This window comes from Leptodactylus fuscus, chromosome 4 (genome assembly GCF_031893055.1).
Source record: "Leptodactylus fuscus isolate aLepFus1 chromosome 4, aLepFus1.hap2, whole genome shotgun sequence".
Taxonomy (NCBI): Eukaryota; Metazoa; Chordata; class Amphibia; order Anura; family Leptodactylidae; genus Leptodactylus; species Leptodactylus fuscus.
In genome coordinates, this window is record NC_134268.1 from 143,562,398 (window position 1) to 143,580,352 (window position 17,955).

A 17,955-nucleotide genomic window follows, 5' to 3' on the forward strand; every position below is an offset into this window, starting at 1 on the left:
AGGTCAAATTCCAGTTCTGCAGCTTTGATTCACTCTTTAATGGAAATAGCTAAGTGCTATCTCCATGAGTACACAATAAATGGAGCAAAGGTTTCCCATGTGTAGTATGTGTCCATTCAAATAGGAAATTCTGTCACCCTGTACTCATGGTCGTTCTGTGGAAAGGAGATCAATATGTATATGAGAAAATGCAAGGCCACATGGTGACTCAGTAGTTAGCACTATTGGCCTTATAGTGCTTGGGTCCTGGGTTCATATCTGACTAAGGGCAACATCTGTACCAAGTTTGTTTGCGTGGGTTTCCTCCTACATGCCAGAAATATACTGATGGGTGAATTGACTTCTTGTAAAACAACTGACCATTGCAACTAACTCCACAATGCTCTCTGCGCTTTGAGTCCCTTATAAATACAGACTGAACATTTTCAGGTTACTGCCACCTTAAGTCTCATAACAGCTTTATCTCTATGCTTCTATTACTTTCCTCTAAGGGATTCTCCCTCCTCCTTATATTGTATAAGAAGGTCATATCACCACAGAGGCTTGCATAAGATGAAAAATTAGCTTTTCTTTATTGGATCAAAGCAGGTACATCACAAAGTGCATATCGTGCAACATTTTAGCAGGAAGGCCTGCCTTGTAAAGATTCAGCTATTGATGCCTGTATTCTCTTCCCTGCTAGATTCTGTTGTGGGTACTCTCCTTTCTTGATGCAACCTGTGTGAACTCTGCCATTGCAGATTCTGCGTCCTTTCCGCCTGAAGTTTTACCTGGTCCTACACCTCACTTCTCATATCTCTAAGGGCTAGTACACACGGGGTTCCGCATGAACACATTCCATGGTGGCTTTCTGCTCCGGATTAGGCACAAATGAATGGGCCTAGTCCGGAGGGTGATGTCGTGAGGTGGACGCTGCGGCTGAATCAGCAGCAGAATCCGCCTGAAGGGCAGCTCGCTTCTTTTTTCCGCAAGCGAGAACAAACCACTCATGGAAAAAGGAAATGACTGGCTCCCTTTGATTTCAATGGGAGGCAGCATGATTTTGACACAGATTCCGTGTCAAAATCCTGACCATTTTGCCCTGTGTGAATTAGCCGTAAGGATGAGTTTACATGTGGTAGATCAGTTGTTTAACTTTGTTACTTTCCCCATTCATCTAAATGGGATTTACAGAAAGGCAAGTGTGCAATACATCTGAAAGGGGTTGTTTTGGTAGCGAACTTTTTTGAGTTGCAGCAATTTTGACATATTCAAAAGGGGTTTTCCAGTCTCAGAATTCTTCCTTTGCATAGTTCATCTACCATCGATGAGTTGGAGTGCAGGATACAGGTGACCTTTGCTGTCTCTTCACAGAAAACCAAGCTTGTGACATCTAATGGCCTGTAAAGCAGAATCAGCACCATTAACTGCTGATATTCAACTGATCTCTTATCGTAGGGATAGATCATCAATTGACACAGCCTTGAAAACCCCTTTAAAACTAAGGACCCACATAGCATTGTGGTCTTTCCTGCATCACTATTCACAGAAAGTTTTCCTCTGTGGACTTTCTGCTTCAATTATACCTATACAAAAAACGCCAGCATTCCCAAAGGTATAAATGACATGTTGTGAATTACAAAAACGTGATTGTTAGAAATTAGCCAGAACCCAATTCACTTTGTATGCACTGTAAAGTGGCTAGGTAAAATCGTAGTGTTCACACTACATGGCATCCCGACCTAACCATCACCTTAGTGTCTCCTGTGAAAGTAAATGCCCTAAACACTAAGTTGCTTGATTTCACATTTAGGAAGGAACAAAAAAAAATATCAGTGCAAAGGTGGCCATTCTCTACAATAGTTTAGTCAAGGAATGTTACTTAAGCAGGATTTATTCAGTAACATTACAGGTTATACGAACCAGCAGCCCACAGTCCAAGATACTCGGAGACCACTTTATTTTACAAACCATGTAAATGTGAAGTCTTCTGTTTATACCACAGAAAGCCACCGAGACTATTCTTCCACAAACCATATATGCAACCTGTTTCTTTCACAAATTTAGTCTGAATCTGAGTTCCTGTGAGAAGATTTGTGTTTTTTCTTCTTCTTTTTTTTCTTTTTATCCTTTTTCTTTTTTTTCTTCTTGTGTTTTTCACGAGAGTCCTTTGAGCTACTGCTGCTGTCACTGCTTTCTTCAGATGTTGAATCTTCAAGCAGTTTTTTCAGTTGCTGAATTCTGTAAAGTGTAAGGAGAGAAAGCAGAGTAAATTTGTAAGCCATGCTTAGTTCCCTAATATGCTTTTCTTACTAGAACTGTTCACTTTATGAGTAGAAGAAATGATAGACCAGCTGCTTCATAGGCAGAATAAGGCTCTATGACCGCACAGCTAGCACACTGGCCTATTCATCTCTATGGCCACATATACATGTCTGCATATTATCACAGACCTATGTACGCAGCAGTGAGCCCAGGGCAAAACGGTGGACAGGCCCTATACCTGTTTGTTTTACAGCCTAGGCTAACTAGCAGCACACAGATGTTCATCCATGTGCCATCTGTACTGTTCAACCAAAGACCAGCTACATGGTCATGTGCATATATCCTAAAGGCATAATGCTATTTCCCCTTGGCTGTCCTGCTCTACAATTAGACCACTGCTGCCTAGACAGCAAACACCTCCTAAGGGATTACTAAAGCTAGAAGCATTTATCAAAGATCCACCAAATAGGTGATAAATGCTAGCTCTATGATGGAACCCCATAATCATCATGGCAAGGGACCTTTCTTCTCCAACATAAAAAACTGCAGCCATGAACGTCCCTCTGTTGTTCCATTTAAAGGTTATAGGACTGACTAAGAACATACGAACAGAGCACGTCAAAGCAATAATAAATCATGGGATTCTACCAATATTGCATTTAAATGGTCACTAACCACTAACTTGGTCCAAAATCATATGCTCTATGAAATGAGACTAATATGTAATGCACTTTAATTAAAAATATGGCCGTTTTTTTTCTTTTTTTTAAATGTAGATTGTGAGCCCCACATAGGGATCACAATGTACATTTTTCCCTATCAGTATGTCTTTGGAATATGGGATAGAAATCCACGCAAACACGGGGAGAACATACAAACTCCATGCAGATGTTTTTTTTTGCCCTTGGTGTGACTTTAACACCAGGACTCCAGCGCTGCAAGGCTACAGTGCTAACCACTGAGCCACCGTGTGGCCCCCAGAATATGGCTGTTTTCTGCCTGAAACTTCTGTAAAGTTCCTGCCACTAGGTGTATTCCTTTAAGCCAATTTGCAGTTCACTCTCTTGTTAGCAGGGAAGTCCATCCATAGATACGTTAGATAACCAAGAAGTCTGAAGGGGGAGGTTCTGTTCTGTCTTTACACAGTGAATGGGGGTTGGGAGAGTTTGAATCACCTGAACACGCATGCACGCACACACACCTACAAACTGTTGCTCTGTGCAAAGGAATGAAGATTCTTGAAATCTTGCAGCTTACATGTCGGGTTTTTCTGTCCGCTTGAAAAGTCGGACATCTTTACATGCGGACAGTGAAGGAAGGGCAGGAGTGCAAAAGAACGCACCCGATCGCCATTTAAATAAATGACAGGTGTCACGGACGCAGCTAGTGTCCGCTCCTAATGTCCGTGCAAGATTTTGACCGGACACTAGGAGCGGACACTACCTGTCGGACACAGACGGTAGTGTGAACGCCCCCTAAGACATAATGTGATTATTAGCAGTAGAAAAACTGATAGGACATCATATATAAAGCCTTAAACAGTCATAGAAGAGAGTGCTGAGCAAGATTCTGTACATATCTCAACTTTTTCCTGAAAACTCAGGTACCCTTTAACCCTGTATCTGTCAAGGCCGCATGTCATATGACCTGCCTGGGAGGCACTGCAGTAGCCAAGGACGTATATAATATGTCCTTGCTACTAATGCTGATTTCTCAGGATAATGGCTATCAAGAAGGTTTTAGATAAATTCAAAAGATGAGAATCTCATGAAAGAAAGACCATCTAGTAATAGACCTTGGATCTATTACTTAGCCTCACAGTTGTAGCAGTTTCATGGTTGGGTAAAGACTAAGATATAGGGATCTGGGTGGAAGTATTTGATGTGTGTCTTAGAGGCTCCTACGCTGTTAGAAAAGGCCTGGGACAGTGGGAATTCTTTGTTTAACATTGTGGGATGTATTTAATTCACACCCCTCTGACGTAATCTCAAACTATCAGAATTCTACAAACTGACTTTCTTTCAGGTAGGTGAGGAAGAAGCCTTTAAAGTGTCAGTAAACTTTGAAATAACTGAAAGTCAGGATGGGGGAGGGTCCCCTCAAACAGTTCTCTCTCTTCTTTATACAACACCAGAATCATATTTCTAGGTTTTTTAACTGTTTCAATGACTATGCCCCTCCCCCCAACACTTATTTTTTCTTTATTAAACACAAGCCAGTACACTGAACAAAGCCGTCAATCAAAAAGATGGGGGGGTAGGCGGTGGGGGAAGGGTCACTTCAGTTATATTTCAAGATTTTCATTTTTCATATGACCCTAAGGTTTTACCTTTATTATTTCAAGAGATCTCATCAGTTGAAAACACAATATAGATTGGGATATAGTGTCATATGAAAGATGAGCATATCCTATTTCATACCATATTCATATTTCTAAATTTTATAATGTTGAAATATAATGAAGGGGTAACCCCTCATTTTCTACTACTCCATGCATTACACACAAGCTTGTACACCGTATATAGTGTGTAGCAGGGTAAAGCTCTCAATAGAGAAAGAAAAAAAAAATGCAGCATTGCACAGAAAGTAGACAAAATTTGCTATTAGCTGTAGCTCCAAGTGCGGCCAAAACTCTCCCATCTTTCTGTATAACAGGTTAGCCTGTTGGACTCTTTTGAAATTGGAAAAATTGGAGAGTGCCAGGATGCAAATTGCCCCAGACGTGAGCATGAAGATGCCAAGTACATATGGTATTGGAGTGCATGTCCATGGTGGTGTACTGGAATGGTGCACTAGCACTAATTAGGAAGGTGTATGGTGTCTAGTTATCAACGGATCAATGGCTAGACTCAACGCCAACTATAATATAAAAGTGAATATAGTGTAGATGTCCAGGCCATCCTGTGCCAGAAACCTCTTCTAAAATGTCCTAAATGCCACATTACAAAGTAAAACTTGGAGATATATTACCTCATCTGTTTTTCTTGATTTGCTTTCTCTTTTAGCAAGCCATACATTGGGTCTTCATGAGCCTATAGAAAGAAAGAAAAAAAAAACACATATCAAATTTAAATCAATAACTCAGACATGTACGTTTCTTCTTGGTTGAGAAAGATGTATACAGCATAAACAAATAAATCATATTATTAGAAATAATGAGTTTAAAGAAACTTTGAAATCTACAGTATTTAAAGGGATTCAATCATTAAAAAAACATTTTTTCTCCCTAACACGTAGGAATAGCCTTAAGAAAGGCTATTCCTCACCTACCTTTAGAAGTCTTTTCCATGCCGCTGTTCGGTAGAAATTCTGGTTTTCTTCTGTCTGCAGAACTCGCAGCATAGGGGGCATTTTCAATGCTGTGAGAGAAATCTCCAGCGCTAACTCTATCTTCGCAGTGTCTCCCTGTGTCTTCTTCCGGCGCTGGCTTCAAACTTCTAGGCATACGCAGTCGGCTTTGCCGTCGGGCCTCGGGCAGAGCCGACTGCGCATGCCCGCAGCCATTTTCTTGTGGCTGCTTACCCCAGCTTACTGTGTAAGCAGCCACAAGAAAATGGCCGCTTACACCAGCTTAGTGCTGCTCACTTTCCATACAAAATAAAGAGGTAGGTGCATAAATTGAACTAATTAACAAACAAAAAAAATAAATGCACTAAAACTCGAACCTTTATTGATATTCTTTAAAAGCCTAAAGTGGTGGCAGCAATAACTACCACCAAAGTATAGAGGGATGTATTAAAAGATGGAGTGGTGTTGCAATGTTGCCCCACAGTGTGTTCACCTGATATTCAAAGCCCCTATAGCAGCCCCATCTAGTTTAGCTGACATAGACTGACTAACATTGGGCTAAAGCTGAAAGGATAGCTGGTCTAACTAACTGGTTTGGTAGTATAATACGACCCTCCAACCCCCACATGACAGACAGGCAAGCACACACCCAGTAAAAGCTGGTCTGGGAGCACCCATACACCCAATCAGAGCTGGTCTGAGGCATACACGCACTAATAGGGGCAAACAGTTACAGTTAGAGCACTACTCTACACATACATACAACGTCAGCACATCAATGTTTAAGTGATAGCTCAGCCTGACGGTCCGTTTCGCTGGACAAGCCGGTTCATCAGCGGCAATACGAGCAAGTCAAGTATGCCTGCAATAAAGCATGGCATCAAAGTATAATGGCAGCGTATAATCGCCTATGGCCGGCTGTAATGTGTAGCTGCTCAGGTGAACACACTGTGGGGCAACAATGCAACACCACACAATCTTTTAATACATCCCCCTACACTTTGGTACTTTGGTGATAGTTATTGGTGCCACCACTTTAGGCTTTTAAAGAATATCAATAAAGGTTCGAGTTTTAGTGCATTTATTTTTTGGTTTGTTAGACTTCAATGGGGCAATGCTGTAGTACCTACATGCAGAACTACAGTTTGTATGACTTGTGGTATATAAACATTACCGAGAGACACAATGTCTCGGTACTGGTGATCTGTGGGGTTCTGAGTCCGCACACATCTAAACTGATGGTCTACCCTAAGAAGTGCATCTGACTGCATCAAAGGAAAAAAAAAAATTATAACTTGTACCATGCAACAGAGAAAAACGCAGAACTTGCCACATCCTTTAGAACAAAAATGGCTGAGCCAGAAAGGGAATGTATAAGGTGTACAATCGTATATCATGGCACACCCCAGGTTTAAAGTTTACAAGGGAAAAGATGGCAGAATTTACCCCTCCCTTCTCGTCCAAAATACACCCTCCTTTTAGGAGCTGGAAAAAAGTGTGGTATTTGGTGTCCACAATGTATACCACACAACTTACATATTCACTTTTCACCATCTTTTATTCATTCTCATCCTTGATAAATTCCTTGAGGGTTATAGTTTCTAAAATGAGGTAATTTCCCAGAGGGATTCCACTTTTCGCACAGCCATGTTTGGGCCAGGATACTTGGCCTGTTTATAAGCCACCCAAACTTGACTCAGCTGCACTGACATACTGAATTTAGTTCAGCTAAACTGCATTAGGGCCGGTAAATACACAAATACACACATGACCTCTGCTGGCCCAAACTTACCACCCGGAACTGCTCAATCTTTTGATTGCCTTTGATGAAATAGGGACACTCACGATCTCCAGTTCTGTGACCATACTGCTTACATCTCCAACCTAAAAAAGAAATGAAGACAGGAATATAACTAAGATACAGGCACTTTCTTCATGAAGTATATTGCAAAATTTGATAACTTAACCTGCCCTACTGTTTTATGGAAGAAATGTAACATTTTATGATCTGTTAGCATCTGCATTGTGACATTTGCATGGCAAACATCATGGCAAGAATATTATCTTGGCATGACAATCTACCACAGATGTGAACAGAACTTCACGGTGACAGGGTGGCTCTCACTATTATTGGCTCTACAGAGGTGTATAACTTACACTGCATAACCTTCACTTCTTTGCCCAAAGGCATCCATAGTCCTTTGGTAGGGGCATGGGCAAGGAAATCTCTAGCATGTTCATTGCCTGGCAAATCAGGAATACAGTCTTCAGGCTTTGGCTCATCCTCCTTAGAAGGAAAACACAAATATAGAAAACTTCATGCCAATGTACAAAATATGTCGTATGTTTACAGTATATGCATGGACTGATATGATTTTCATACATTACAGATTTCCTGTCTACATTTAGATATGGATGTAATACCTAAATCTGGACAGAATCAGCAGAAATTTTGTCACCAAGGCATGTTACAGGGGTATAGACATGCTCTGAAAAAAAAAAAAAAATCTATGTGTAATAATGACTGCATAATTTAGAATCGACACCATGCTCATCCCGAAAAGTTGTTTATGAACTCCATTGACCTTCAATTAGGGTAATCCACATGCAAATCTGCAGCAGAATAAGTTTCAGTGGTGGATTTATTCTGTGTTATCATTAAAAGCCGCAGTATATTTTCCTGGTGTAAATCCCAACTATGCAAACATGGCCGGATCTTAGGAAACATGTTGCGAAGTTTTAATAATTATTAAATATACATCAAGGACAAGGGAAGTGGTACCCAGCAATGAATGTCTGTGCAAGGCAAGCGAAGTGCACGGCCTATATACATACATATATATATATATATATATATATATATATATATATATAAAAATATTTTATATTAATATTAGAAAATAGATAAAAGTGTGTGCTGTCCATATATACAGTATAAGGGTAGATCCTGAAAATCACATCACATAGAAAAAATAAAGTGGTACTGTTGATACATACAGGACATGAGAAGTTATATCGAGCAGTGTATGTACAAGGCAAGAGAAGTGGCACAGTATACATCACATATACACAACACATTCACTCTCAAAACAAACTCACATACAACAAACATAAGTCCTTCATCTGACTTCTTCTCATGTTCAGATCTTCATTTTTCTGTGACTGTGAGACCTTTTCTTCATGTCATGTGATCACTGTAAAGACCCTCCCTGCAGAAAGTGGTTAGAAAGTGGGGGGGAAGAGGGGGGTGTTGTGGGTAAAAAAGCTATATACAATATTCCCTACAAACATGGGTGTATGCAGGGCTGTGCGGAAGTGCAGGGCTGATTAATCGCTCCCCCTTCTTGCTGTAAGGTAGCGCCCTATTAGGCCATCTACCCCAAGTTCTTACAGTTTTTATAATCTATGGTATGGCTGGAATAATATAATGTATTAAAACATTTTTGCATTCATACCTTTATTAGTCCTGGTGGAGGTTTCTCGTAGCTAAAACAAAACAAGAAGCATCAAAATGGCTGAATACCTGATTTGTCAGGTTCACATACCATGCTGAACACGTTTCTCAAAATTAGTAAGGATCCAAACAGAAAAAAACAAAACAAAACTGTCGTTCACACGCTCCAGTAAATGTCAAAATCAATATAATTCGACTGAACCAAAATATGTAGCACATCTATAACAGTTTTCCTGCAACATGTCAATGGGGTTTCAAAGAAACAAGCCACACTGAAAATCTACAACAAATACGCTACAACCCCTGGCAAAAATTATGGAATCACCAGTCCTTGAGGATGTTCCTTGAGTTGTTTAATCTCGTAGAATAAAAACAACCATGAAAAAAAACTAAAGGCATTTCATATGGCAGCTTTCTGGCTTTCAGAAAAACTAAAAGAAATCAAGAAAAATAATTGCGGTAGCTAGTAACAGTTAGATTTTTAGAACAAGCACAGGGAATAAATTATGGAATCACTCAATTCTGAGGAAAAAATGAAACAAACAAAATAACACTAGTACTCATAGTTCTGTATGTAAATCCTATTGATGAAGAGTACTGTTTATCACTCATGAAGTCATGGCCTCAGAGACTGCAAGCAGTTATAAAAGCCAGAGGTGGTGCAACAGAGTACTAGTGATGTGTTGGAGTGTTATTTTGTTTGCTTTTCATGACTCCATAATTTTTTTCCTCAGAATTAAGTGAGTCCATAATTTATTCCCTGTGCTTGTTTTAAAAATCTAACTGTTACTGGCTACCACAATTATTTTTCTTGATTTCTTTTAGTTTTTCTGAAAGCCAGAAAGTTGCCATATGAAATGCCTTTAGTTTTTGTCATGGCTGTGATCTGTTTTTTTTTTTTCTACAAAATTGAACAACTGAAGGAACATCTTCAGGGACTGGTGATTCCATAATTTTTGCCAGGGGTTGTATAGGAGTAGATTTATCGACACGGTTTCATTTGTAAATCTTGATCTCCTCTGCACCACAGTAAACAAACGGTTGTAGAACTCAGTGATTGCTTACCTATCCCCCAGAATAGATCACAACAAGAAATAAGTGAGGGTCCAATATTTGGGACCGTGCTGATCATCATCGGCTATTCTGAAGTACTGGAGCCCACCATCAGGGCTCTAGGAAATGCAGTTATCACTGCAATTTATTCTATCCGCCAATAAAAACAATACTTCGCCTGATGAACTTGTTATTGATACTGAACAAGGGAAACGCATTGAGATTTAATAGATGTCAGAGATGTATTAGATATCAGTTAGAGCAGGGGTGCCCAATACGTCGATCGCGATCTACTGGTAGATCGCAAAGGACATATGGGTCGATCGCGGGATGCAGGGATCCCTGGTGTCTGCTTGTTCACAGCGCAGGCTGAGAGTCATCTCCGGACATTGGCAGGCGGGGCTGCCACAGCCCCAGCCTGCCAGTGTCCAGAGATAACTCTCAGCTTGCGCTGTGAAGAAGCAGACAGCGGGGATCCCTGGGCAGCCGCTGTCTCCTGCTGTCACAATCCTGACGAGGCTGAAAACACGCACGGGCGGTCACCTCTAAGAACCCATTCAAATGAATGGGTTTTAAAGACGACCGCTCACAAGCCGTCTGCTGCCCGGTTTCCATGGGGTTTACAGAGGACACCCCGGGGCGGACAGCTGCAGTGTGAACGCCGTCTAAGTCTCATTTAGCTAAATGAAAATCTGGTAGCAGGTGCCATGTACTTACAAAATCTCAACATGCTTGATCTTCTGGATCTCTTGTGTATTGTGGGTACTACCACTACTGCTCCTCCTCCTTTTTCTGTCACTGTGATGGCTACTACTCCCGGGCGTGACAGGCTCATTTTCTTCGCTCCGACGCCTCTCTTTATCCCCTTCCCTTTTATGGGACATTTTGTACTTTCTGAAATGCAAACACATTTCTTATACTTAGCAGTATTTTACTGCAACCTAAAAATGTATGCAGAATGTCCTAAATGCATGCAAGTTAAAAATATAGCAAGATATATTCCTCACAATTTCTCCCCCGAAAATCTAGGACAGGAATTGCAGGGTTTTTTGTGATTCATCTCATCTCATCCCTCTTTCCACTGGTATTCTTAAGATTTTTGTAGGTGCCAGGAGTGGGTTCAACATCTATTATATGTACACATACACACAGTACTGAGAAAAACTTATGTGTGGAAAATATTCTATAAAGGGGGCCACAGGTTGGCTCAGTGGTTAGCGCTGGAGTCCCTGGTTCAAATCCTGCCAAGGGCAAAAAAACAAAAAAAAAAAAACATCTGCAAGGAGTTTGTATGTTCTCCCCGTGTTTTCATGGATTTCCATACTCCAAAAAAAGACATACTGATAGGCAAAAATGTACATTGTGAGCCCTATGTGGGGCTCACAATCTACATAAAAAGAAAAAAAAAATCAACAAAGAATGCTTTTATACATAGATGTGTCACTTTATTTGAATGAGCAAAAGAAACAGCTAAAAGAAATCAATATTTGGTATTTCCACCCTTTGCCATCAAATGCAAAAAAGCATCAATTCTTCCAAACACACTTGCATATGAAGGAACTTGGCAGGGAAATTGCTGCAAACATCTTGGAGAAGTAATTGTAGATCTTCTGTGTATGTATGTATGTTTCTCCAATCCTTCTGTATCTTCATGAAATTCCAGAGTTGATAATGTTGAGACTATAGCTCTCTGGGGGCCATATTATCACTTCCAGGACTACTTTTTCTTCTTTCCCAATGTCACCTTACACCTATCTGCTGCTGTTTGGCCTGGTTTTGATTAAACAGATGTGTCTTCTGACCCCAGGAAAGGCAATCCCGAGTATAACCTCACGCACACATCACTAACAAAGGAGATTATTAAGATTTTGGATATTGATGACCAATCCTCAGTATAGGTCATCAAAAAACCCACTGTTAGGGTCTGATATCCAGCACTGATCACTGTTCATAACAGTTGACAGCAGTGGACAGAAATGGAAGTAGATTGCTTTGTACATTGTACAACAGCACAGCTGTCATTCAGGCAGTTAGGTTTAGGCTGCATGCACACGTCCAAGTGTGTCACCCAAGGGAGTGTCCAAGGGTCCATTCTGTTCCGATGAAAATAGAGCAAGTCCTATTCTGCTCCATGTCATCATAACATAACAGATCAAAAGCCTCCTGAGAGCCGAGTGCATCATGGAACGCACCCAGATATTACGCTCATTTTATTCACTAATCTGCCCCATCTCAGATAGACAACATTTTGCACAAAAATAAATTGATTTTGTCATTTATGGTGACAGTTGAGACAAGCAGGGACAAGGTCATTGGCCTTGCCAAATTTATTATTTCAGCCAGATAGATATCTGGTGTAAATGACATGAAAAATAGCTTATTTCCCAAAGTGTACACTCCAGCACAGCATGTGCCTCAGTGTACATGAGTATATACAGTGTATATATAGCACAGCGTGTGCCTCAGTGTGCATGAGTATATACAGTGTATATATAGCACAGCATGCGCCTCAGTGTATAGATCCCTGCACCGACAATGTAGCAATGAAGACCAGTCCTCATAAATCTGCCTCATTGTTCACACTCATTTTACATTATTTTATGACCGGGCAGCACTGTCACAGTTCTAGGTTCAAATCCAGCCACGGACAACATCATGTATGACCTATTTGTGTGGGTGCTCCTGGGGTTTCCCCCACTCCAAAAAGGGAATTTACACTGTGAGCTCTACTTGGGAACATCCACATGTGTTGCGGTATATGTTGGTGCTATAAGTATAACAAAATAATGTTATGATATGCCAATCATCAAGATTGGCTGAGGACTCCATTTGCAATTGCCAAACAGATGTGCTCGAAGGGACAAGTGTCTAAAGGTGCTGCTGGCCATGGTAGGATGTTTAGGGTCAGTGCACAGCGAGTTTTTTGGCGCTGACTTTGACGCTGAATCTGCTTCAAAATCAGCCTCCAAAAAAAGTCTCCCAATAGAGTTCTATTAGGAGGCTTTTTTGGAGGCTAATTTTGAGGCGGATTCAGTGTCAAAAACCTCTGTGTGCACTGACCCTTAGGCGACACAGGTTGAACACTGTAGCATGAGGAACATACCGCCATTGAATAATGGCTACTGGGACACCAGAGAAATTACTGTCTCATGAACAAATTCATATTTTTATGAACAGATTAATATGACGCTGAGCTGTACCTGAAATGAAAGGTAAGGGGGTTCCATTAATGTACAATATGCACCCCACTCCATAATCTGTCCTAGCATCGCTCATGTGGTCTCCAGACCAATCTCTGGCCATCACATCGCTGTAGGGGACAGATCTCTCTCCCTTCAGCTGAATGCACTGCTCTCTGTATTTACACACTATGTGAATACAACCAAGGGGTTATCCAGGAAACCCTGTGTTTAGCTGGTCGCTTGGAACCCACGCAGTGAACAGATTTCCATAAGGTAAAACCAGCAGCCATGTGACTAGCTCAGGTCCTCAGCAGAGTCAGAGTGCCTGCACAGACCACAATACAGGGTCCCTTCTTTACTGTGAGGTTCACTCTAGCAAGGGTTTACATGGTCACTTCCTCTGCAGCCTCCATATGTGACTGCCTTCATTGCTACATATTATAGTTATACATAACATATAGAAAAAGCTGCACAGATCTCACAGCAGGCGATACGCATCGCGTACTCACACACACTACTCACCCGGATGTTGTGCTCCTTGTATAGGACGTCACACACCACGCACCGTGTCTTACGTTCATAAGAGGTCGCGGTGATAAAACATACGGGACTCCGCTGAACAGCCCCGCATAGAGAAAACACTTGGCTACGATAAGATGGCCGCCGCCACAGACTTTTAGTTACTGTACATTAGCGAGGAAGCAAGATTTGGTATAGAAGTGCTCAAGAGGAAAATGATTAGTGCGCCCTCTAGTGGTGAAATTAGAAGCTCCTGCTTCTTCATAGGGCTGTTGATGTTAGTAATGTGTCTGGCTCTGAAACAGAAAACGTTTCACAATTTGCTGTTAAAAACAAAGAATAGAAGTGCCATAAAAATATCATATTTAAAAAAAAATATGTGTATATATATATATATATATATATATATATATATATATACAATTAATAATATAATATATTGCATGCTTTTAGGACGTTCTGCATACATTTTTAGCTTGCAGTAAAATACTGCTAAGTATAAGAAATGTGTTTGCATTTCAGAAAGTACAAAATGTCCCATAAAAGGGAAGGAGATAAAGAGAGGCATTGGAATGAAGAAAATGGACCCATACCTCCCAACTTTCGAAGAATAGAAAGAGGGACAAAATGTGTGGTGCGCACAGCGCGCTGCTGCAAATTTAGCTAGCCCAATTTTATGTTGACTCATTCATTTTTCATGTGCCCCCCACACAGTATAATCCTCCTACAGCCACCCGTAAATTATATGTCCCCCTCCATTTCGCCCCAGTTTCATATAACCCCTTCATCTGCCCCCAGTTTCATGTCTCCCCTTCATCTGCCCCCAGTTTCATGTCTCGCCTTCATCTTCCCCAGTTTCATGTCCTCCTCCATCTCTGTCCCCAGCTTCATGTCCCCCCCTCCATCTCTGTCCCCAGTTTCATGTCCCTCCATCTCTGTGCCCAGTTTCATGTTCCCCCATCTCTGCCCATAGTTTCATGTTCCCCATCTCTGCCTACAGTTTCATGTCCCCCCATCTCTGCCCCCAGTTTCATGTCCCCCATCTCTGCCCCAAGTTTCATGTCCCCCCATCTCTGCTCCCAGTTTCATGTCCCCCCATCTCTGTCCCCAGTTTCATGTCCCCCCATCTCTCCCTCCAGTTTCATGTCTCCCCATTTCTGCCTACAGTTTCATGTCCCCCCATGCCTGCCCCTAGTTTCATGTCCCCCATCTCTTCCCCCAGTTTCATGTCCTCCCTCCATCTCTGCCCCGTTTCATGCCCCCTTCCATCTCTGCCTCCAGTTTCATGTCCCCCCTCCATCTCTGCCGCCAGTTTTATGGATCCCACCTCCTCCATCTCTGCCTCAGTTTCATGCCCCCCTCCATCTCTGCCCCCATTTTCATGCATCCCCCCTCCATCTCTGCCCCAGTTTCATGTCCCCCCTCCATCCCTGCTCCAGTTTCATGCCCCCCATCTCTGCCCCCAGTTTCACGTCTCCCCATTTCTGCCTACAGTTTCATGTTCCCCCATCCCTGCCCCCAGTTTCATGTCCCCCCATCTCTGCCCCCAGTTTCATGTCCTCCCTCTACATCTGCCCCGTTTCATGCCCCCTTCCATCTCTGCCCCCAGTTTCATGTCCCCCCATCTCTGCCCCCAGTTTCATGTCCCCCCCATCTCTGCCTCCAGTTTCACGTCTCCCCATTTCTGCCTGCAGTTTCATTTCCCGCCTCCATCTCTACTGTCAGTTTTATGGATCCCCCCTCCTCCATCTCTGCCTCAGTTTCATGCCCCCCTCCATCTCTGCACCCATTTTCATGCACCCCCCTCCATCTCTGCCCAAGTTTCATGTCCCCCCCCTCCATCCCTGCCACAGTTTCATGCCGTTCTCCCCCTCCCCCCTTCATCTGCCTCCAGTTTCATGGGCCCCCTTCATTATGTTCCTCCTCAATGTTTAACACAAAAAAACACTTATACTCACCCTTCCAACGCTCCCCTGCAGCTCTCTCCGCAGTCTCACTCAAAGAGTTGTAGTTGGACAGTGCCGGCTTTACTCGTGTATGTATTCAACTCATCTGCGTCCGGAGGACGCAAATGATTTGAAACTGGGACATACCAGGACTGCGGGACAGGGCACCGAATCTGTGAATGTCCCGCGGAATCCGGGACGGTTGGGAGGCATATAGACCTGTCACGCCAGGGAGAAGCAGCCATCAGGAGTAGTATATACATATATATATATATATATATATATATATATATATATTTGCCACCATTTTTGGATACATATAAGGTTTTGATTAGCTTTTATTAACATTTTTTGGGTGAAATCATGTGAAAAAATGCACAATTCTAACATAAATTTTTGCATTTCCTTTTCACAGTGTTCATTATGTATTGGAAATTAAATGAAACTTTATCTGGTATTGGTTTCATTATGTTTTACCACTTTTAGAAGTAAAACGTCACTTGTTAAAAAGTAACACTTTTCTTGGGGTTACCGTATTCTAATGCCTATAACTTTTTAGCTTTTTAGTTGACGGAGATTTGTCAGGACTCTTTATTTGTGGGACAAGTTGTACTTTTTATTTGTACCAATTTTTGGTATGTATGGCTTTTTGATCACTTATTATTGATACTTTATTTTTTTTGGGGGAAGCTAGGTGACCAAAATGCGTTAAATTGTGAATTACAGTATATTTTATTTCATGATATTCGCAGTACAGGATAAATAACGCTATTTTTGGATAGTGGGGACTGATATATACATGGAGATAGCTAACGTTTTTTGTTATTTACTTTATGTGTTTTTAAAATTAAAAGGTGAGTTTTTTAAACATTATTATTATTACTCATTAATTTTTATACAAAATTTAAATTTATTTATTTTTTAATTTAACCTTCTATTTGTTCCACAAGGGAACTTGACCCTGGAACTGTGATCCACAGTACAATCTACTGAAATACATTGCATTGCAGCACATTGCACATAGGCTCTCTAGGGAACGGTTGTCAGGGGGCCGATGCTTGACCTATAGGCTGCAATGGCAACAGCTCGATTGGGAGCAAAGGGGGGCCATCTTGTCCCCAGATCCACTGGATGCCGTGATCGTTATTGATCACAGCATCAAAGGAGTTAATCCGCCAGAGTTGGAATATGTTCCCAGCTTGTCCCAGGCATTGGCTGTTAGAAATCTAGTGCAATAATAATGGACAGTTAGTCTCGGGCAACCAGAATCCCCGCACACCAAGTCAAAAACAGCACAGTGTCCAACGCTCTCCAAACTGGGGAGGAACCAGGCCCCAGAAGTCTTCGTCAGAGCTCCTGATGGTGGAGTTGGACTTGGTAAATTCTGGGACCCAGAACTGCAGCCGCCACTCACCTCAGTGGTTGAAGAAACAGGAGAAGCTGATCAGCAGGGTTGAGTGCATTATAGATGATCGCCAGGGGATGGCGGAAGCACTGCAGGAAAGTCGTACAGTCCGAGTCGGTATACAGGAGGTCATGCAGAATCCAGGAGTAGTCAGAACATAGTCAAACAAGCTTAGTCGGTATACAGGAGAGTACAAGGTAACAGAGGGTGCAGCGGAAGAGTAGTTAGAAGAGCTGGATCATACACTGGAGGTCATAAGGTATCCAAATCAGAGGTCAAGGATAAGTGGTCTTTAGGCAAGACGGGGTAATCTACTGGAGGTCATGAGGTATCCATATCAGAGGTCAAGGAGAGGTGGTGTAGGAGGCAAGCAGGGTCATACTCAGAGGCCTTGATACAGAAGCAACACAGGAAGGAAAGGTAAAAAGCAGACAGGCAGGAATAAAGCGCAGGAGAGCTGAATCCCAGGGAAACTGAATAACAAGCAGTAGGCTGGAGCCAGAATGAGGCCTAAATAGCCTCCGGCCCACTGCTGACCCCCCCTGACTCCGGATGTATAGTTCCGTTCCCAGGAGGAGACCAGAATTCCCTGCAGACTATTACCGAGGTTCCAGCCCTCCTCCTCTAGGCATTGGAAGTGTCAGACCCGGCGCAGAAGACAGAGCGGCCGCCAGCCTACATGCAGCGCAGCGGAGGCTTTGGCCCAGAGTGCAACATCGGCTTTGCAATACAGCCAAGTGCCAGAAGTAATGCCACAGTAGCTACTGTGCTCGAGGCATTACAGTGCAGTATTATTATGGCACTGAGTGTTAGCTACACACTCAGCACAACGTAATAATGCAGAACATGAAGGGGTTAAAGCGG

The 17,955-nt window shown here is 42.2% G+C and overlaps 1 protein-coding gene across 1 annotated transcript; it reads right to left on the bottom strand.

The window, feature by feature from the left end:
* Positions 1–559: 559 nt before the first annotated feature.
* RP9 (RP9 pre-mRNA splicing factor) lies at positions 560–13,756 on the bottom strand. The gene is made up of 7 exons (XM_075272220.1): positions 13,744–13,756; positions 10,757–10,933; positions 8,988–9,018; positions 7,690–7,819; positions 7,325–7,416; positions 5,215–5,276; positions 560–2,220 (listed from the first exon to the last, which is right to left on the bottom strand). Exons 2-7 carry the CDS (start codon positions 10,921–10,923, stop codon positions 2,043–2,045), a joined length of 660 nt encoding a protein of 219 aa, XP_075128321.1. The 5' UTR covers positions 10,924–10,933; positions 13,744–13,756; the 3' UTR covers positions 560–2,042.
* Positions 13,757–17,955: the final 4,199 nt, after the last annotated feature.

What these genes read in the sequence shown, in the direction of transcription:
- RP9 (XM_075272220.1), bottom strand. Translation starts at nt 10,923, where the DNA reads ATGTCCCATAAAAGGGAAGGGGATAAAGAGAGGCGTCGGAGCGAAGAA. An exon ending in ATCAAGCATGTTGAGATTTT is followed by an intron (nt 9,019 to 10,756) that starts GTAAGTACATGG and finishes GTTTTGTTTTAG; the next exon opens with CTACGAGAAACCTCCACCAG. An exon ending in AATCAAGAAAAACAGATGAG is followed by an intron (nt 2,221 to 5,214) that starts GTAATATATCTC and finishes TACACTTTACAG; the next exon opens with AATTCAGCAACTGAAAAAAC.